The sequence below is a fragment of the Alternaria viburni genome, assembly GCF_023758015.1.
Source record: "Alternaria viburni strain BMP 2772 chromosome Unknown scaffold_2, whole genome shotgun sequence".
NCBI classification, from domain to species: Eukaryota; Fungi; Ascomycota; class Dothideomycetes; order Pleosporales; family Pleosporaceae; genus Alternaria; species Alternaria viburni.
Window position 1 is genome coordinate 42790 of NW_026055771.1, and position 20946 is coordinate 63735.

A 20946-nucleotide genomic window follows, 5' to 3' on the forward strand; every position below is an offset into this window, starting at 1 on the left:
TCGGCGGACCGTTCATGCCTTCTGTTCTGCCGCTCACCTTACCATCTGGGTACACAGCTTCGTACGACGTCTTTTGGAAGCTCAACAATCAGTCAAGATGGTTGTTGCTTCCCCGCAATAGCTCCGTGCATGGCTTCGAGAAGCTTTGCCTCCACCAATCAATCAGCAGCAGCTTCGATCTATTCCTCATTCGGCACGGAAATTCACTCCGCCAGTTCCGCTGGCCTGTCCGTTGATGACGTTTGCAGTCTTGGTGCAAATCCTCACGCTCGAGCATTCGATACCGCAACGAAGCTTGGAGCTTACATTAGCTCCTTGGGATTGACCAACGATTGCCTTTGTAGCCTTTTGTAATCCACTATATCGGGTGCACAAAGATGATTTTGAGCACTTTCTTGAGGGGTACCATGCACGCCGAGCTCAAAATTTCCGGGTAATCTCCATCGATCAAAGGTTTCCGTCAGCGGGGAGCACAATGAAACCACCCGGTATGATGCGGATAGATCTAGTAGAGGTACATAGGTACTTATTTAAATAGTCTCTGGATCCGTTCATAGTGGCGCAACATCTCGTGCTATTCCACCTTGACTCTTCAAGATGGATCAATTACTGTCGGTCTTGAGCCTTCTTGTCTTCGCCGCTCCTGCCACTGCCCAGAGCAACGGGACAGCTACTATCTCTTATGTCTTGCCTTCAGGCTACAGTACCTCAAGCTTCAACGCCTCCGCACAGCCCACAGCCTATACCCGCACTGATTTCGGACCCAATGCACTCGCCTCGCTCTGGGACATGGTGGGGCCTATCGCTACAGGACCCATCACGACTACCGTTGAACCAACAGCAGAGCCAACCGCATATCCGCAGCCAGATCCTCAATACTATCACGCTCTTGTAGGAAGCGGATATCCCGAAGTACAGGGCTTGAAGCTCCCCGAGAACTTCCAATGGGGCTTTAGTTCTTCCGCGTATCAGATCGAAGGCGCGGTTAAGGATGAAGGCAGAGGACCCAGTATTTGGGATTTGTTGGCACACCGGGGTAAGTTCTGTCTACACGATGTGCATGTGAGACATCATGATAAGCTGACTTCGTACCTGTATTCTGCAGTTCCTAATTACGTGGCCGACAATACGACTGGCGATATCGTGGATCAGCATTACTATCTTTATAAGCAGGATTTCGCCAGACTAGCAAGTCTAGGAGTCAAAGCCTTCAGCCCTAGCTTTTCATGGCCGCGCTTCTTCCCCTTTGGACATGGTCCGGTTAATGAAGAGGCCATTGCGCACTACGACGACGTGATCAGAACCATGCACGAGAATGGCATTCATCCAGCGGTAACGCTCTTCCACTGGGACACTCCTCTCGCCATATTCAACGAGTACGGTGCCTGGACTGACCGCCGCGTCGTGGATGACTTCTTCAACTACGCCAAGTTCGTCATTACACGGTATGATGCCTACGTTGACGAGTGGTTTACGATCAATGAGCCCCAATACTGCAATTGGCAATACGCCGGGTATCCGGCAGGTGAATACTACCCAGCGCCAAATGGTAAGTCTCTTCATACGAACTACATATGAGACATACACTGACTTTGTATACCACGGCTCAGGCGTCACAGGCGGCAATGAAGCCCGCTTTCTTTGTGGCCACCATACACTGCTAGCGCACGCAAAGGTGTCCAAATGGTACCATGAAGAATTCAAAGGACGCGGCCGCATGACCTTCAAGAACAGCGGTAACTACTACGAGGCCAACAGCACAAAACCAGAAGACGAAGTTGCACGCCAGCGGAACTTTGACTTTAGCATCGGCTGGTTCGGTGGACCATGGACTGACGGTGACTACCCGCAATCGCTCAAAGACACACTTGGCGACCTCTTGCCCGAGTTCACACAAGAGGAAAAGGACATGATCAAAGGATCGTGCGACTTCTACGCCATCGATCCCTACTCCAGCTTCTTAGCTTTTGAGGTTGATGGCGGGCTGGAGTCGTGCACGAGCAACCGGTCACATCCCTCTTTCCCTGACTGTGCTGGTTCAGCAAGTGTGGCTCCTAATGGCTTCCCTATCGGTCCTGCCGCCGACCCGGCCATGTCGTGGTTCTACTCTGCACCTGCCGGCGTGCGCCGCTACCTCAAGCACATTACTCAGGTCCTCTTCCCATCGATCCCGGACATTGTTGTGAGCGAATTCGGGTTTGCAGAGCCTTTCGAAGGGCAATGGGTAAGTTCTGACTGTACGAAGTGCATGTGAGACATATACTGACTTCATACCTTTACCTCTTCAGGAAAACCTGAATTCTGCGCTTTGGGAGTAAGTGTTTCTGTGCGAACTGCATGTGAGACCTACGCTGACTTCGTACACCTACATTTAGTTTGAAGAGAGCGGACTACTTCCAGCAATATCTAGACAACATTTTGCTGGCGATTCATGTGGACGGCGTCAATGTGACTGGAGCATGGGGGTGGTCCATTCTAGACAACTTCGAGTGGGCGCTTGGTACATCGGTCCGGTTCGGAGTGCAGTACGTGAACTACACGAGTCTTGAGAGGACACCCAAGGCGAGTTTGTTCCAGTTCCTCAACTGGTTCAAGGAGCATGAAGCGGGCGGGAACGCGACGATGAGGGTGTAGAAGAGGAATGGGGTAGTAACAGTGCTACTGTGAAGTTGGAATCAGAATTATGATCATGTAAATCATGTCATATTTGAACAATCTGTGGTTTTTGAAGAACGTGTGATGTTGGTTGATGGATCCGCATGACATCGCGTACCCTGTTCCACATGACGTGTAGCCCTTGTCTGTAATGGCCGGAAGGCAGCCTGGAGCGAGGCATGACGCGTCTACGGCCACAGTCGACGCGAATGCAGCAAAGACGAGCACTTGGGTGTCCTTGTGAGTCGTGCCGGCCATGGTGCGGGCGTTAGCTCCCTTTCTTATCGCGCGATTAGGTCCCTTGTGACAATGCGGATCCACCCGAGCATCTTGGTGCGCATGCCTGCCTGGGACCATTCCACGCAACATGTTGTGACGATGCCGTTTGAACTGACTGAATGACTCAGAGAGTGGACGTTTCTCCCTTGAATGCTTCCTGTGGTGTAATACTTGCGCTGCTTTGGGCCATCTCTCGCACATCGTGGCTGCCACTTGGCACATGAGCTTAACGCATCCGGTTGCACCTAGGTCCCCAGCTACGGACCTCAAACTGCCAACAACCACCAAGACGACCACTAGAAGCTCCCACAGCGTGCACACGACGACTATCGGACTTCCCCTGTTTGGCGCAGCTCGAGCGTTTGTGATAGCATCAAAGGTGCCCGGCCCCGACGACGGCATCGTCATTGCTCGGCTCGTGACATCGCCAGCTGCTCCAAACCTCCGAGCGCACCTCCGCAAGCTTGCCCACCTCTCCACCGTCTACTACGCCGACTCCACGCGCACTCCAGCACAGCGCCTCGCCTCGGAGCTGCCTATGCTCTCTCCCTAATCCCCAAGCTAGCACCCCTTCAGGCACGGCGCTGCCACCAACCCATACCCGCGTCATCTGCGGGTAACCAGACCCAGCGTTCGTCCTGGCAGACGAAATCGCCCCAAACCCTCCCTCCCCAGCCGCCTCCGACCACCCATCCACCCCGACGTCCCCCGCTTCTTCTTCCCCAGTCATCTCTGCCCCCTCCAACCAGCCCGCACCCGCCGCCCGAGCCTCCAACCACGCACCCGCTGCCGCTATCCTGTCATCCGACCAGACTACAGCCGGAAAGCGCAGGCACAGCTTCTCTGCGAGCGACGACGCCGAAGACGAGCCCCTCACCAGCGGCACCCGGGGCAGCTTATCCCGCCACATCTCGAAGCGCAGGCGCAGACAGGAAGGGAAGATGCGCCTTGATAACGACACCTCCAAATCCTCACAATCGCCCTCGCGCAACTTCGCAAACGGATCGTCACAGTCGTCGGGGCACAGGTCGCCCCTGGCCAAGGGCGCGAATGGAAGCACACACGGGAGGAACGAGAGCAATGGCTCCTATACGAATGGAGGTCCGGTAGCGAACGGGGGATCAGTGCCTGCAACTTTCTTTGGCCATGACAGGGAAGAAGTGACGCGGATACTGGTACAGAGTCTGACCGACTTGGGCTACCACAGTGCTGCGGGCGCACTATGCAAGGAGAGCGGCTTCCAGCTCGAAGGGCCCACAGTTGCGGCATTCCGAACTTCGGTACTGAACGGTGATTGGGAGGAAGCCGAAGAGCTGCTGTTTGGGTCAAATACACACCACACCGGTGGTGGTGTTGGTCTAGACGCTCCCTACGGAAGGCCCTGGGGAAAGTCGACATCTCAGCCCAGCTCGCAGCGTTCTACAGGCTTGACTCTAGCCGAGGGCGCAAACCGCGAGGTGATGCTATTCTGTCTGAAGCAGCAAAAGTACCTCGAGTTGCTTGAACGGAGAGATCTGAGCAAGGCACTTGCGGTACTTCGGCAAGAGTTGACGCCGCTTCATCGCGATGTGGGAAGGTTACACGCGCTTTCGGCGTAAGTATCATCCTGCCATCAGACGTTATCCAGCTAACGCTTCGTAGGCTTATGATGTGCCAATCTGCCGAAGACCTCAGAAATCAAGCTCAATGGGACGGCGCTCGCGGTGACTCACGGATGCATCTGCTTTCTGATCTTTCCAGTAAGCACCAAGTCCCAGACTATGGCGATTCATACTGACATCCTGTAGAATCAATTTCGCCGAGCATTATGATCCCGGAACACAGGTTAGCAGTACTGCTAGATGAAGTAAAAGATAGCTGGATCGCAAATTGCCTATACCACAACACCGCCGCGTCACCGTCTCTCTATCTCGACCACAACTGCGAGAGGGATGACTTCCCAACAAAGGCTGTTCTTGATTTGAAACACCACACGGGTGAGGTTTGGTACTTGCAGTACTCAAACGACGGCACAAAACTTGCATCTGCAGGCGAGGACCAGACAATCATCATCTACGAAACCAACACATACAAGGTGTTACATCGACTCGCAGAACACAGGAAATCTGGCGTCGCCCATCTTGCTTGGAGCCCTGATGACACAAAGATAATAACATGTTGCTCGCAACCAGAAAATTCGGCACGGATATGGGATGTCAAGGTAAGGCAGCAAGATTGCTCTGATAGCTCCGACTAAAACTAGCAGACCGGGGTATGCATACAATGTATCAACGACTTCACCTACCCATGTACCACGGCGGCTTGGGATCCATCCGGTACACGGATTATTCTTGGATCACAGGACGACAACATGGGCTGTAGTGTTTGGGACCTCGACGGGAACCTCAAGCACAACTTCGCCGATGATGGGAAACTCCGTGTAAACGGTCTCGCATTGTCATCCGATGGCCAGCGATTAGTTGTCATTACAGAGAGCGCGATTGTCGTGTTCGATTATGCCACTTATGAGAGGATTGCCGAGTTTCAGCTTGATGGTACAAAGTTGACGAGTGTTACGATCAGCCAGGATTCACGGCATATGCTCGTTAGCATAAGCCCGGATCAGATCAAGCTCATGGAAATCGACACTGGGGATGTAATACAACGCTTCGAGGCACATGCTCAAAAGCAGTTCATGATTCGATCAGCGTTTGGCGGCGCCGATGAGAACTTTGTAGTCAGCGGCAGCGAGGGTATGTTTGTCTTGTCTTTTCATGCAGGATCATTTGCTAACACACGCTTTCAGATTCACGAATATACATATGGCGCTCCAATGGCCTCCTTATCGAAGCTCTCGACGCACACTCCAACGGCTGCGCCAATAGCGTAGCCTGGCACCCCAAGGATCCCACTACATTCGCTTCTGCTGGCGATGACAAACGAATCAGGATCTGGAAACCAGCTTCCGCGTCACCAATGCCATCAAGTAGCAGTAACGGTTATGCAAGGTAGAATGGGCCGCTCACCTGGTGTAGTTTGCATGTAAGGGTTCACGTGTGGTTTGCGTGTGATGTCCTGTACGATGGCTTGTTTTGTGTTCTGTTGCATCAACTTTGGCGTCAGAGGCCCATCTGAGGACTCACAGCATGGCTTATTCTTGGGTATGTGGGCTCTAGTTAGCATTCATCGGGCAACCTGTGCTCCCCCTTCGGTATGATGTACGTTATTCATTAGACGCTATCTTCATGGGTTTCATTATCTGTTCTTGACTGAACGAATTGCTATAGATGCAAATTTACCTGCAGTCACCCAACTTCTCACCTCCTCCGTTACGTCCCGATCTCCCTTGACACAACTACGGCCTCCCTTTCTTTACGATATTCCGCCCACTTCATCCCTATCAGCGCGGCATCTACCATGTCATCCGGTTTACGCTCCCATATCCAAGACACCCCGTTCCCACCATGTCGTCTCGCAACCCTCTTTTCACCCACCCATAACTCCTCCAGTGCTTCCACCTCACCAAATGCTAACCTCGCAACGTTGTTTTCAGCTGCAACTCTCCTTCCCTCGTTTCCTTTCCACAACGCCTGTCTTGCTTCTTCCGTCTTACATTCCATGACTGCTCGTTTCCACACCGCCCGATACCCCATATCAAGATATTCGATCTTGCTGACTTGCAGCTTCTTGAGTCGTTTCAAGCCTTGGCCCAGAGTGCGCATAATGGACGCGACATCGGATCGATAGCAGTACGACTCGCTGCGCAAGACAAGGTGACGAATATTCGGAAACGTCGTCGTGAGAAAGGTAATTTCGGCCATAGACCATGCCGCACTTCCATCAAAACTTCGTAGTCCCACTGCATACTGGCAATATGGGTCGTCCTCTTCCTTTCTCAAGCTGGACCGCGGAATCATCTCGAACAAATCCTTCAGCTCGGTATACTTGTCCATTGCACAATCCTCACCATCGCCCTTCCCCTTCACCACCAACGTCTGCAGATTGGGACAATGCTGTACTAGAAACGCGGCACTGCTATTCACAACCAACGTCTCCACGCCTCTCAACTCAAACCCAGGGAACCGGGATGGAAGTGAAGAGTCGGTGAACGCAGCGGAGAAGACATCCAGACTCCGGCTCATCATCCTCACCTCCAATCGCGTTAGCCGCGGTAACGAATGCATAAAGGTAAACAGATCGAGGGCGTCGCTGCTGGATACGTAGGCGCCGGAACACCACCACCATAGACTGCCAAACATGTCGATTTTGAGCGCGCGAGCTTGGTGCAAGTGTGGTGTTAAGACGTCTGTGTCTAGGGCTTTGAGCGGCGCGGTGATGCGAAGGGTTTTGAATAGTCGTGGAACGAGGAGGGCGTGGAGACGGCGATTTGCTAGGGAGAGTTGTTTCCATGGAGTCTCGCCGTGTTGCTGGTGATGGTGGTCCAGGAAGTCGCATATGAGTAGTAAGACGTCATCGCATAGGTCGGGGAGAGTGAGTGGCTTGTGTAGTGATGGGAGGAGTGCTGGGTCAATGAAGCTGTCGACTCGCGTCTCTCTTGTTTTGGGTGTCATTGTGTTGTTCCGGTCTCAAGTTTGAACAAGGTCGCGGTCTTGATGTCTACTTCATGATGCTTGATACCGTCAACGAGAGCGGAGATGGAAGTGAGCTAAGCAGCTACCCCACGTTTTAATGCACACTTGTTACTTGAAGAGGCTAGTTGGGTTGAAGCTCTTAGATTGTCCAATCCGAACGAGGTAGCCACGATAGGCCATCAGAGGCTGTAAGTAGGCTTGCATTGTTCTACTATTGCATCGTGCTATTTACTTGTTGTCGTTAGTCATTATCATAAAACGTTATTCATCATGGCGTCTTTCGGAGCAAGAGTCCTACGCAAAGCACAAGCATCCCCCACTCCGCTTTTCGTACACTTTCAGCTTCTCCTTGGGTATCTGCGATATGTAACAAACAATTTCAAAGGGAGTATTCAACGCTTCGGAGATGCGAACCGATCCGACTCTCAAATGACGCGCACTGTTGCTTTACCTTTCCCGAGGGTTTGGGACGATGATATCAGCATGCTTCTGAGACGGTCTTCGGCTTTTGTCAGCTCCTGTCGACTGTTCTGGTCGAGATCTGACGGCCGGGGCCATGGTAGCCACGCCTTTATAGAGTCAAGGGTACCAGAACGTGCTCGTGATGCCGGAAGACTGCGCATAGACGCTCCGCGTTGGTGTGAAGGGGTTCTGCGTGGTGTTGCAGTCTGAGGCCGTCCGTTGGATGATCCATTGGCGTCCTTGCCAACATCCTGCATTGCCGACGATGTATCGAGTGATAGTTGTTTCGAAGCTGTAGGCGCGGCAATGGTGATTGCCGGGTGTGAAGACGAGGTGGATGCGTGGACCGCCCAGGCGGGCCCCAAGTTCTGGGCTTCGACCTGTTTCGAGCTGCCAGCCTCTTGGTCTCGGAAAGTATCGCCATCTATGGCTTTCCGCTTACCACTCCCACCACTGATGACGCTCTTCAAGCTTCCGTATGCTGATTGACTACGCTTCTTACTGCTCTCGGCCCTACCCTCTTGCGCCAGCCGCTCGCTGGAGCTGCTCGCTTCAGGCACTGCCATGAGTGTGTTGTCTGCGGCAGTCCATCCTTGACTGATCCTATTCAAACGACCTCGGTTGGCCAATACTCCTGTACTTGCAGCCCACCCCGACCCCCCGCTTGTTATTTCGCCTTGTGGGGGTAGGTGAGAGTCGTACTCGTCGGCTAGACTCATTCTGCTTCGGGCGCAGATCTCGGCAATGGCATCGATGGCGTCTCTGATCTCAGGGTCCACCGCGCGAAGGATGGCCGAAAAAGAGAAGTCGTCAGCGGAGGGTAGCTGCTCGCTCCTGCCTGCCAGACCGGCTGACAGGGCCGACGCATGTGTCTGCCCATTCATGGCGAAGGAGCGTGGCGTGTTGAAGCCGGAGCCAGAGCGGGATGCGTGTCGCGAGCCTGAGTATGTGCGTACCACCACGGGCTGGCTGGTGACGGTGGTCCGACTGGATGTAGACTTTGCAGACTTGCTCTTGGAGGGCGAGGAATGGAAGGCGGGGGCGTTCAGGGCGCGCAGTGCAGCAGACTGGGTCGGCGGCAGTGTGTTGGTCAGGGTAGTAGTCGCACTGGGCACCGAGCCTGAGCTCGCCGTCAAGTCAGACAGGCCCTCGGGGGCATCTAGTGGTTGCGTGTGGGCGAGGACGGGCTCGTCGGACAGTATAGGCTGGGCACTAAGGGTGGACGTGGTGTTGTTCCCCAAGAGGGTCGAGAAGACGCCCAATGGTACCGACTGTCTGGTGGTCGTTGCAGGCGTTGCAGGCGTCAGTGGGTGTGGGATTGCACTCGACTCGGCGGTACCTGAGCCATGTTGCTCACAGTCGGTCGGAGGGGCAGCGCTGTGCGGGAGCCGTGGCGCCTGGAAGGGAACGCGCGGATCATTAGACATGCCGGCCATTGTTGTGGGTTCTGGTTCCGTAGCTGCAGGTCAATGCATTGCCGCTATGCGACGCCGTCTGAGTTGTTGGGTGAGCTGCCGTGATCGAGGAGATGCGCTGGCGCCAAGCTTGGCGGGTTATTTTGTCCCACCCGCCTTCCATCATTGGGCCATTGCCGCTTCACCCTACGCAAATTCCGACATATTGAACGAGTTGCATGCCACTTGGGATCCGACGCCCAATTGTAGCCGTGCAAGACTTGCGATATTCTTGTTGCCCCTAAGAGGCGTCTCACTGGCTTGACACCCTAAAATCTCTCCGACGAAAACCCAAATATCCCTGCCGCTCGATTTCTGTCTGTCTTGCACGACTAGATGGTAACAAATGTGGACCCTGCGTATGGAAGCGCATCTGCCTCCCAGCGGTACTCCAGATCTCAAAAGAGCATCCCGTCGTCTGGCTTTTCGCCTTCCATCCGCTGCACGCGCACCAGTTCTGTTGTCTGCCCGAGCCTGTCGCTTAACCAAGACACCAATCCACCTGGCATTTCGTCGAGTATCTGTATTTCAGCCTTGACGTTAAGCATAAGCATCTTCTGTAGCTCCTGCCTCCAGTCCTTCTCGGGACCCTCCTCGGCGCACAAGTTCCACTCCAACATTCGCGCTGCTTTGTTGCGGTCGCGCGCCGTCAGTCTCATCAGGCCTTGAAGTTGAGATTTCGTACTCGTCTCTGTGTGCACTTCGCCTAGCGGAGTCCCGCTCATGTGGTGACTCTTTACACCGAGCCAGCGGATGTTAGGCAAGCCTGGTGTGGCTGTATCCGTGGATGTAACGTCTTCGTGCGCAAGACGATAAGACCCATATTTGTACGTCGATAGTATGGCTACACCGTCAGGATCAAGGTCCATCAGAGCATACATGGGGATCTGAGGGGCCTTAGCAGCTAATTGACTCAGAAATTTCCGTGAAGCGAGGTCTGGATATCCTTTCGCCTGTCTTGGCTATTAGGTGACATTGGCAACAGATACAGTCAGGCTTACAGTCAGTATTATTCCGCTCGAGCCCAAGGTGTGCCACCGTGGTGAACTCATCAATGACCTAAAGGTCGCCTAGGTATGCATTAGCGGTAACATGAGTGATCCCAAAGCATCGACCATACCTCCTTTTCGATAATGAGAACCCATTGCACGTCTGTCAAGTCGAGATTGTCGTTATCGTTGACACTGGGAACGAGTATCCCCTGCTGATGTGTTAGGAAGGTATCACTGAGCCAGCACGCTCGTCAAACCTCTTTCTCGCTCATGCCATTGATATGATGACCATCGTTTCGAGTCAACCTAAAGCCGCCCGCCAGCAGGCCTTTCGCGGCGGCAGTCTGAAATCGGCTATCAGCTGTGTTTCCAGAGAGACGACCGAGACAAGCGCACCACGTTCAATTGTAATCTAGTGATGCCGAAGGTACAAGCCAAGTCATCCACGTATCGGTCGACTATCGACTGCTTGATGAACAAGTCTGGATGTCGATAATACATGTCTCTACCTCAAGTCAGCTTTTTGTTGTCATCATACAAAGGCAAAGTTGACCTCTTCGTCATGACGGTACCATCGACGAGACCGGCATGGACAAGCTCGAGTATACGAACTAGTACAGCTACACGACCATTAACGTACTCAACATGTACAAACGATCGGGTTCACACACTGAAGTTCCATGCCTCTTGCGCACTTGCTCCTGGAAAATTGATATCGCGTTCCTTCGGTTCGGGAGTCTGTTCTTGGCCGTCGGCTGTGGCAGATCGTCTGCGAGACAGAGCCGCACGGGACTTCAGCGTGATAGTGAGCGCTTCATGATCCTCTAGCTGAGCATCCACAATCAACTCTATCATCGCTTCGATACGAGCGATCACCCAAACTCTGCATAAGGTTAGTCATAACCCGATCAGAGTGAGAGCGCCTGAAGAACCTGTCGCGTATGGGTCCTAGAGTGTGCTCCTGGTGGTGATACCGAGGTGCTTCCTGAACAGACAGCGCTGTGCCATTGGTTGAGGTTGAGGATGAGCTGTTACATACATCCCACGGTATATTTCCCCGTTGGGAAGTTGCAAACAGGAACTCATCTTCTGAGTTCTCCTCTTCCGTATCATTAGGAGCGGCCTGCATCTCATGTTCACCAAACAACATGTCATCGAAATCGCTTGTGTCCATGGCGAAGTGCAGAGTGGCGGATGATGGTATGGAACCTCGCGGATGCTGGGTTAGCTGCTAGCAGGTATGTGGCCGACTACTGTGAGTTCGATACAGCAAGAGGTCTGCACAGGGCGCTGCAGACAAGAAGCCAGCCATAGAAAGCGTGGTCGGGGCGTGAGTGCCGCGAGACGGCAGGCACGACACGTGCAGGATACACCAGCAAAGGCAGTTCTATTCGCGCGTTCATCACTAAGCCGACAGCCCCAAGAATCGCTTTAAAACTGTTTGGTTCACGTCTTGCACGAGTAAGATAGTGGTGCTCGACGTGTTGATGTTCGCGTTCGTTTCGCCGTAACGCTAAAAGGAAATCAGAGCATGAAATCGCTAAAGTACGCGCCATTCGAGCGATTGCACCCCAGTCGCACTTTCCCGCACTAGGCCCACATCAGCCCACTAGTCGTTCGCGGTTTCCACGCGCTGCGCGTCGCGCCTTCGACCTTCGCGTCTCCTCCCGCATCAACGTCCGCTACCGCAACCACGCTGCTTGTCCACTGACAACAACCTCTTCAGAATTGAGCGTCGGCCCCCTCACTATCGACTCGTGATAGACCTGCAAAGTCTACCGGCTGCACTTTCAGCAACCACCGTAAACTATGGAGGACCCCACACCCATTGCGCCGCTGCCCCAAAAGCGTCCACACACCGACGACGACGATGTCGAGCCTACCGTATCAACTCCGTCAAAACAGATTCGATCAGAAGCCTCTACACCCCTCTCAATTCTCTCGGTTCAAACCCCGTCACCCCTAAAGAGCAGCGCTCCGAGTTCAACCGCCCCAAACAGCAGCAATGTCTCTGCTCCAACCCCTTCACAACCAGCCAAAAGGCGCAAGTTGACTTCACAAGAGAAGGAAGCCCAGCGTCTAGAAAAGGAAGCCAAGGCCAAGGTGCGAGAAGAGAAGAAGGCGCAGAAGGAGGCCGAGGAGAAGGTCAAGGCAGAACAAAAGGCACAGAGAGAAGAGGAGAAGCGCAAGAAGAACGAGGAACGAGATGAGAAGAAGCGTCTGAAGGAGGAGGAACAGCAACGGGTAGAGGAGGAGAAGGCAAAGAAGGCACGAGTAAGTCGACCATCGTCCTTGTAGTACGACTCGAACAGTGCTAACCTTTGGATAGTCCCAAATGAAGCTCAACGCTTTTTTCGTCAAGCCAAAGGCGGGATCAAGCCCAGGACAGGCCGTGGTAGCTTCATCCCAGAACCCTACTGCCTCGTCCACATCTTTACCTAGCACATCCGGAGTCAAAACTAATTTGGCCCCTCCATCCCCACAGAAGAACATCGTCAAGAACGCTCAGTCAGACTACGAGCGATACTTTCTACCGTTTAACCTCCCTCCACATACGATCCTCGCTCCCATAAATCCTCTGCTCGACGATCCGGAGCGGCTGGAGGCTGCGCGAACACGGCTAGAGAACCTTATCGCGCACAACAGTACCGGTACCGAGACCATCACACGAGAGACCCTAGTATCTTCTTTCCCGCGACGGATTCGACCAGCGCATCGGACTGCGACCATCGCCGAAGTTATCGAACGTGTGAATGGCTCATCGGACCGTCCCATCGATTTGACTGTCCACAGAAGCCCGTTGGAGATGCTCAGAGAGATCCCAATGAAGTACATACACTTCTGCAAGGATGTGCGTCCCCCGTATTATGGCACCTATACCAGGCCTTATACCGACGCGGAAGCTTCTCGGCTCGCACGAAACCCCATTGCCAGGGTCCGACAGGACACCGATTATGACTACGACTCTGAAGCAGAATGGGATGAACCCGAGGAAGGAGAAGACCTTGACTCTGACGGCGAAGACGACAACGAAGAAGATGCAGAAGACGACTTGGACGGTTTCCTCGACGATGAAGAAGACCCACAACTCAAACGGCGACTCATTAGTGGTGATTTAGTTCCTGTCAGCACCGGCTTGTGCTGGGAGGATGCCGATAGGGTTTCCAGGTTGAACGATGGTTCAGATGCTATATGCACCGACTTCAAGGGGTTCTCAATGGGGTTTTTGCTGGATCCGCAGATGACTTCAATCGATCCGTTTTCTACGGCATACTGGGAACCGGATCCTGCGACCATTGCAAGTACCGCCGCTGCTGCGAAGAAAGACACTAAGAGCGCCATGAACCCTCCGCGGGTACCTCTGGTCCAACGCTCTATGAATGGTCTGCTCAACACATTGAACGGCCCACAGAAGTCAACAGGAGGAACTCCAACTAAGCCTGCAAAAGCTAAGCGATTGGTGCCCACCGAGCAACTTGAAGCTTTCAAGGCCGAAATTGAGGGCAAAGATCTGACCAAGATTGGCATGATTGAGGCGCTGAAAAAGGTATTCCCAAAGCTGCCTAAGGACGCCATCAGCAACACCTTGAGCGTAGTTGCCGCAAGGGTAGGACCTACCGAGAAAGAGAAGCGATGGGTGCTTGTCAACTCCTAAAAGTCTCAATGCTCAACGTTGCGTTCAGCTAGATGTTTCCCTTTTTGCTCTTAATGTACATCAACTTTTCATACATGTCGGTAAAATCCGACGCCAAGTAGTTGTGGAATATGTGGGATAGTCTTTCAGCATAGCGGGTGAAGGAGTACGGGGTTAAGGCTGGGGTTCAAGGTGTTCCAAAGTCATCATCAAGCGATATTTTAGCTTTCGAAGTCAGTCCACGTTCACACGCTGTGTAGGAGGTGGGGAATTGAGCTTATTCCAGGAGCTACAGGAAGTCGTAGAATTCATGCAATGAAGAACGTGTTCACGCTGCAGTGGATCTTATGTACTATATGTCTTGTACCAAGCAGTGCAGCGATTGAGACGAATGCGTGAAGTCACTGCGTATTCCACATGGCGTAGAAGTGCAAGCGCTTTGTTACACCCCTTCGTCCCCAGCGAGGGAGCCCTGACACACACTACGCAGCCGTCAAAGAGTTATGCTATCCCGCGAGCATGTGTTGCAGAGCAATCAGGCTTTCTGTTCCTTCTGGTTCTAAAAACGAGTCGGAATCAATGCAGTCTTCCAAGTATACCTTATGCTGGCACGCATCCACTTTGTACACAAACTTTAGCCCGTGAGCAACAACGAGAACGGCGTGCGGGGTTGCGGGATTAAGATTGTACGGCTATTTCCGAGGGTATCTCTCTAAACGCATCAAAATCTCACCGAGCGGGTACGCAATCTACCTGCCTCTGAGATTGCAGACTGTAGTGAGCGGGAGGTTAAGAATAGCGACTGGTGTCAGATCCACACCTGCACTCGGGTCCGTGCAGCGGGCGCTTGGGAATGTCGCGAGACAACCCTACCCAATCAGCCTGGTCTCGTAAACGCCCGCTATCTTGGTGCAACTGCCTACAATAACGATCCAATCATCAGTGTCTCTGCGACGGTAAAGCTTACCATCGGAGGAGGATCATCTTTCTTCCTTGCGCATGTTTCTATTCAAAGCGCCCATGGGGGCACCTCCCCAGGTCGTGGTACTTCCACAACGGCATCAGCAGGCGCTCTCGGCAGCGGTTCAGTCCCATGCGGCTCTAGATGGCGCCCAGGGATGCACTCATGCGCGTCCAGCAGAAGCAGTGTGGATATTCCCGCATGCAAGAATAGCTGGTCCCTTGCCTGACTGGCTGACTGTCCGCATGCTCATCTTAGTGTATCAAGGTACAGATGATGGAGGCCTACAAAGACATCCTTCAGCCTTTGGCACCTCCGCAACTCGAGTTTGAGACGTTTCGTCATCGTCGTCGTTCACCCTGCCTGTTGGTGTTGTAAGCGTTATCTAACACCTTGTTACCCGCTCTTCAGCTTGCTGGACTCAAGCGTCTCTCATCTTCCATCATGGCGTCTTTCGTTCTATGCCTTTCCGCAACTTTGCTGTTCACTCAGTCTGCAATTGCTTCAAACTGCACCAAGAAACCAATATACGTCGACATCCACAAGCGTGCCGTACACGACTCATCAGAATTTCAATATGGATCCTTCATCGGACTAGGAACGCCAGCACAGAACCAGAGTCTTTGGCCATCACTACAACAGAACCACATCTCTTTCGCGTCGAGCAACTACTGCAAGAACACAACTCTTGACAAATGTGCCACGAGTACAGGGGGCTTCTACAACGACCGCGACTCCACTAGGTATGGTTGACTGTCGATTTGATATATTGACTTGTTAGCTGACATGTAGAATAGTTTTGTGAAAGACGACAACTTCCAAACCTTGGACGATGAACAAGAGGGTTTTACGGGATTCTTCGGTCGAGAGACCTTACGACTATACACACATTACTTCGAGACGGACGGTGCATCACAAACATTGGTAGAGAACAGTACGATCGAAGTCGCCGAGTCGGGGTCAATCACACCTGGACGAGTGGGTATGGGATTATCTTCCACTCTCCTTCGGGACCTGGCTGCACAAGACATCATTGCTGGAAAAACATACTCGCTCTACATTGGACAGGGATTCAAGCGTGCGGGAGGCGCAGTCAACGGTAGCAATGTCTTTGGGGGATACGACTCAGGTCGCTTCACGGGAGAGACACACAAATACGCCATGAACATCGACAATCCGAATCCGATGAGCCTCCGCATCAAGGATATCGTCATCACTAACTCTGAAGATAACGCAAACGTATCACTGTTCGATAACACGGTCTTCACTGACATGAAGACACGGGCAGAGGACTTCGAGGCCCAGATTACGACTGAACAGTTTCCGTTCTCCCTACCGTATCAGATTACCCAAAACTTCATCAAACGACTGGGCGCCGAAAAGGATAACACATGGGGCGATAATTCTCTGAAGTTGAAGAACGCTTTCAACGGCACGTTCTCGATAGTGCTAGAAGATGGCTTTACAGTCACGCTACCCTCTGAAGTCCTCATGAATGCTTCCAACATCACGCCCATTCAAGACCGAGAAGAGTCAGCCGACACACCATTTTACCTCGGGACCGCTTTCCTTGGCCAAGTCTACTTGATGGCGGATTACGAGACAAATAACTTCTTCCTCGCTGAAGCCATTCAAAAGAACAACATGGTTATGCCTGTTACCTTTTGCCCGAAATCAACACCCGCAGCCTACCAACGCCCCAAGCAGTCCGCATGGGAAAGCCAAGGTCTCATCGGCGCGGTAATTGGTGGTGTAATAGGCGGTATTGGCATCATCTGCGCAAGCTACTGCATTTGGATCACTTGGATGCGCAAGAAGGACGAGCGCAACTTGAAGAGGGAGTTGAAAAGAAACTCGCAAAGAAAGATGGAGCAGATGGATATTGAGGAGGCACAGCCTAAGTTTGACCCGCCACCACGGACAGTAAACGCGGCAAAAGCTATGTTTTGGAGGAAGAACAAGCCGGGCTTAACGTTTTGAGCGGGTCGCGAGAGTTTTTTTCTTTTTCTTGGAGGTGTCCATCTTTATACCCTGGGCTAGCAGTGTGCGGCTCGTTTGATTCTTATAGCATCTTGCAATCTTCACGTTATTTCGTCTTCACATCCGCATGAGATTTGCTATTATCCGTGACGTTTGACGATAAGTCCATTGCCCGGGCGAATAGTTCCGCTATACCGTTAATCACCTGAGCTTTTCTCGAAGCCATCTGCTTGAAGTGCGAATTGGGAGAGTCACCATGCTCACACAATCCTTCATCTACTTACGTCACAACGGGCAATTCGCACTGGGTGGTGATATCGAAGTGACCGTAACCTCAGAGACAGCATGTGATGGCGAAGACGTACTTTGATTAGAAATCGCGACTCGCCATGTCAGGTTCTTGTTTACAATATTGTACAAAGTCTGGCAGTGGTTTTGTACAGAATCGAATTGCGTCCAGGTCATGATTCGGGCGAGAAGCTGAAGCCAAGCGGTGCGAGTATCTTTTCTTGCACAACCTTGTTGGCCACTTCGCCGCCACGCTCGAGAGCGACCGCTCCGACGATGGCGTATAGAGAGGTCATAAGGACGGTTTCAAAACCAGAGCCTTGAAGGTTGTCCGCCTGTAATTCGTCAGCCTGCGGACTAGGGTGTTGTAAAGGTTCGAGCATACCCTCTTGGGTGTCCACCGTGTGACCTTGTCCAGACGGTACCGCTCTGCTATCGGTGCTAGCCGTGTCTTGCTCAGGACCAGACTCTCGGCCTCGTCGGTCAAGCCTTGCAGCCCATTCAAGGCGGGGTGTAGGTATGGTTTGCGTCCGAACTCGTCGCTGATCGGTACACCAGTGGGATCTCTCGGCCATTGGTTCTCCTGCGGCGAGTTTATGAGCGCCTGTGTTGTTTGTAGTTCGACTATCCTCCGTCCTGCCCTCTACATTAGCCTCCCGTCTGTCCGCCTTTGCAATGTGCACACATACCCAAGTATGCTAGTCGGTCATTGAACCCTCTCCTTCCGTGGTCGAAGCTCTTGTGTGTGACGGCTAACCACTTTACGTCTTCTCCCAGTATTTTGTCTCCTCCAGGGCCCAACATGCGTATATACGCATCGTCCAGCTTTTTCGGGTCCTCATTGACCTGGTAAACGCCCCCTCTGGCTTTCGGCCGTATCCTGTGAGGCGCCATCATTCGCGGAGGTGTCTGTTTCCATCGCGGCCTGTCGACGGCTGGTGTAGCTTCTGCATCATATTCCGTGGACCTCGATGGGGTGGTGCTCGAAAATGCGCATGCGGAGGACCGCACGAAGGACGTTCTGGATATTTGCGCGGGCCGGAGTGATGATGAAGCGGTCGAGACGAGTGATCGGAGCGGTCGTTTGGAAGTCATTGTGGCACTTCCAAGTGGTGAGCGAGGTGTGGGAGGCTTGATTGGCGGCGGGCGGGCGTGATGCTGCTGGCGGAGGTCAGTTCGGATCATCGAAAAGTTGCGGCACGCGGATCGCGCCTTACCGCAACGACGCTAGCACCAGTCGCGCCTGCCGCTCCCCATCGTGCGCCCCCCGATACGCGACGCTTCCCCTTGCTGCGCTTCTCTTGGGTCATCATGACGAGCGCTGGGGTTTCCAGGCCGCTGAAAGAGTTACTCGCCGAACAACTGCCAAAAGACGTGCCCATCACCTTCTACCACTACTCAACACCGCCCTCCAAGTCCTCCGCCCTCTTCTCCGCGCCGCCCCATGGCAAGTCCGAACGAACATACTGCGAATCCCAGACCTTGGCAGCGTCGATAGTTCCAAAAGATGGAGCAGCCTCGGAACTGCCCGAGGAGCTTCTTATATTGGCAATTGAAGTCTTGATCTACACCACGCGAAACCTCACGACCATCTTCGTCTCCAAAGCCGACTCGACAGGCTATATATCCGAACTACAATTACCGCGAGCCCAATCTGCGTCACCTCTGAAAGCCATTTGTGGAACCTTTGTATCCTGGCTAGCACGAGAACGACAGAGAGAAGGGAAGAAGCTGGTAGTGTCTCTGTTCGCCAGGGCACAGGATCAATACCTGTTTCCGGCAAGCATCGAGAACAAGAACAAGCATGTGCTAGATGACAGGGGCTTGGTGAAATGGTGGTGCAGAGTGCTCGATCCCATCATATGGGAGTACAAGGCTGAAGGAGAGCGGAAGCCCTTCGCCGAACGGCTGGTTGATGATGACGGCTCGAAAGCGGACAGCACGTCAGTCCAATCAGAGTCCACGGCCAAAGGCTACCTGGTGATACCGGGCTTCGAGCCATACGACACGCTGCGATACATCCCTCCACCCCCCGTCCCGAACACCCCTCGACGCTGGGTAACCACACACCCGCTCCTACAGATCGCTCCCTACCCTGCCGCTCCACCGCGCTGCCTTGTACCACACTTTCCAGACGACCCCAAAGCCAGATTCCTTGACGAATTGGACGAAGAACTTCCTGATCGGGGTACCGATGCTATGGTAGTAGATGGAGGCACACCTTCGAGAAGCAATGGGCACTGGAAGAGCGTTAAGACACTTGACCAGTTCTGGGAATTCATGGCTTTCAGGCAAGAGTGCTCATCAGGGCGTATAGTAGGCTTCATCTGGGTCGTCATAACACCACCCAAGCCTTCGATACCCGAAGAAGATGAGGACATGCCTTCACAACAATCAGCGTCGCAGTCGTTCTCACAGCTCGATTCGCAAGAGAATATGCCCAGTCCAAAACGGAAGAAGGCTAGTCGACGCAGACAAGAGGCTAAAACTAGGTATGGACCAATTCCCCTGGTTCTGCCAAAGATCAAGAACAGCTCTTCAAACTTATCGACGGCATCCAACGTCTCTTCGAGCTCCGCCAAGAACCTTCCCGAGAACAGTCCATACTGGAAATGGCCCGCTTCCTCACGTGGCACCATCTGCTTTTCGCTTAAGAACTATGACCGCGCACATGAGGTCCTTTTGCAACAGAGTTTCGCAAACCGAAAGGCAGCAGCACGAAGTACGAGGAAGTGGAAAGAGGAAATTGCTGTTCTCGGGGGCATGGACGATTGGAGCTTCACAGTCAAGGGGATAAAGGAGTATGTCGCTCCAGTAAAACCTTCGGATGCAACAAACGGCGTCACACCTACCATGGTCATGGGTGTGCGAAAGAAGAGGAAACCCGATAACCCATCAGAAGCGGCGGTTGGCGCAGAAAAGCCTGCCGAGTCCGCGCAAATACTAGGAGAAGGCACAGTCAGGAAGAAGGCAAAGATAGAACCCACGCCCATTACCAATGCAAGCGCTGCAAATGGGGTGAACACTTTGACAGCAGGCCTGGTGCGCAAGAAGCCCAAAACTTGAAAGGCTGAGCTCAATCGGTAAATGGCATTTCACATGATTTCAAGAAGGCTTCATCTTGTATAACGAAGTTTTGGGGCTGATACACATCTTTACCCCACTCACATGGAAGTGTTTTAATGTATTAATATGTCCTTCTGGACTTCATTTCAAGCACAAGCTATGTGATGTTCAGTGTCAAGAAAGTCTACGGATTATGTAAAGTCTTGGGCGATCAAACCTCCCGTAATCAGGTAGCCGGCTAGGCAAGTGAACAAGTCCATAATCTAAAGTGAGTAATCAATTTACAGATGGCCATCTATGGAAATCGTTGTTGGGTGGACTGCTTTATCGGTGTGCAGGTAGTCTGATCGCGACAAACGATCGCGATCCACGGATGTCCCTTGCGGTGAAGTCGGACCGTTCGGATGTGCAAACGATTGTGGGCCAAGAAGCTGCTTCGCTTTTAACAGCTGCAGTACGTCTGCTCCTTTGCCTGTCTTTGTGGATACTGCATCTATTCAATACCCCTGAACATCGTCGAGTGGTGCTGCGTCTTGGCGGTCGTGGCTTCCTGGTTCTCCGCAACCTCCGCGCTGCGAGATTCGCCAACACCCCACCCTCATTC

The 20946-nt window shown here is 52.9% G+C and overlaps 8 protein-coding genes across 8 annotated transcripts; 4 read left to right on the plus strand and 4 right to left on the minus strand.

Moving 5' to 3' along the window:
* Window positions 1-597: 597 nt before the first annotated feature.
* Window positions 598-5925, plus strand: J4E79_000944 (uncharacterized protein; the record flags this gene model as incomplete). The annotated part of the gene is made up of 10 exons (XM_049349855.1): window positions 598-1036; window positions 1106-1549; window positions 1611-2224; window positions 2289-2314; window positions 2376-2566; window positions 3565-4528; window positions 4576-4673; window positions 4722-5134; window positions 5180-5666; window positions 5720-5925. The coding sequence occupies 10 exons, from the start codon at window positions 598-600 to the stop codon at window positions 5923-5925; spliced, it is 3882 nt and encodes a 1293-aa protein (XP_049215014.1).
* A 317-nt stretch (window positions 5926-6242) lies between these two features.
* Window positions 6243-7484, minus strand: J4E79_000945 (uncharacterized protein; the record flags this gene model as incomplete). The annotated part of the gene is made up of 1 exon (XM_049349856.1): window positions 6243-7484. One exon carries the CDS (start codon window positions 7482-7484, stop codon window positions 6243-6245), a length of 1242 nt encoding a protein of 413 aa, XP_049215015.1.
* Window positions 7485-7930: 446 nt separating this feature from the next.
* Window positions 7931-9403, minus strand: J4E79_000946 (uncharacterized protein; the record flags this gene model as incomplete). The annotated part of the gene is made up of 1 exon (XM_049349857.1): window positions 7931-9403. The coding sequence occupies one exon, from the start codon at window positions 9401-9403 to the stop codon at window positions 7931-7933; it is 1473 nt and encodes a 490-aa protein (XP_049215016.1).
* Window positions 9404-9819: 416 nt separating this feature from the next.
* J4E79_000947 (uncharacterized protein) lies at window positions 9820-11587 on the minus strand (the record flags this gene model as incomplete). The annotated part of the gene is made up of 8 exons (XM_049349858.1): window positions 9820-10374; window positions 10423-10491; window positions 10542-10622; window positions 10671-10757; window positions 11085-11205; window positions 11261-11296; window positions 11346-11398; window positions 11453-11587. The coding sequence occupies 8 exons, from the start codon at window positions 11585-11587 to the stop codon at window positions 9820-9822; spliced, it is 1137 nt and encodes a 378-aa protein (XP_049215017.1).
* Window positions 11588-12222: 635 nt separating this feature from the next.
* J4E79_000948 (uncharacterized protein) lies at window positions 12223-14068 on the plus strand (the record flags this gene model as incomplete). The annotated part of the gene is made up of 2 exons (XM_049349859.1): window positions 12223-12687; window positions 12743-14068. The coding sequence occupies 2 exons, from the start codon at window positions 12223-12225 to the stop codon at window positions 14066-14068; spliced, it is 1791 nt and encodes a 596-aa protein (XP_049215018.1).
* Window positions 14069-15452: 1384 nt separating this feature from the next.
* On the plus strand, window positions 15453-16988 carry J4E79_000949 (uncharacterized protein; the record flags this gene model as incomplete). Its single annotated transcript, XM_049349860.1, has 2 exons — window positions 15453-15751; window positions 15806-16988. 2 exons carry the CDS (start codon window positions 15453-15455, stop codon window positions 16986-16988), a joined length of 1482 nt encoding a protein of 493 aa, XP_049215019.1.
* Window positions 16989-17449: 461 nt separating this feature from the next.
* On the minus strand, window positions 17450-18371 carry J4E79_000950 (uncharacterized protein; the record flags this gene model as incomplete). Its single annotated transcript, XM_049349861.1, has 3 exons — window positions 17450-17611; window positions 17662-17912; window positions 17966-18371. 3 exons carry the CDS (start codon window positions 18369-18371, stop codon window positions 17450-17452), a joined length of 819 nt encoding a protein of 272 aa, XP_049215020.1.
* Window positions 18372-18587: 216 nt separating this feature from the next.
* Window positions 18588-20342, plus strand: J4E79_000951 (uncharacterized protein; the record flags this gene model as incomplete). Its single annotated transcript, XM_049349862.1, has 1 exon — window positions 18588-20342. The coding sequence occupies one exon, from the start codon at window positions 18588-18590 to the stop codon at window positions 20340-20342; it is 1755 nt and encodes a 584-aa protein (XP_049215021.1).
* Between the last annotated feature and the right edge of the window lie 604 nt (window positions 20343-20946).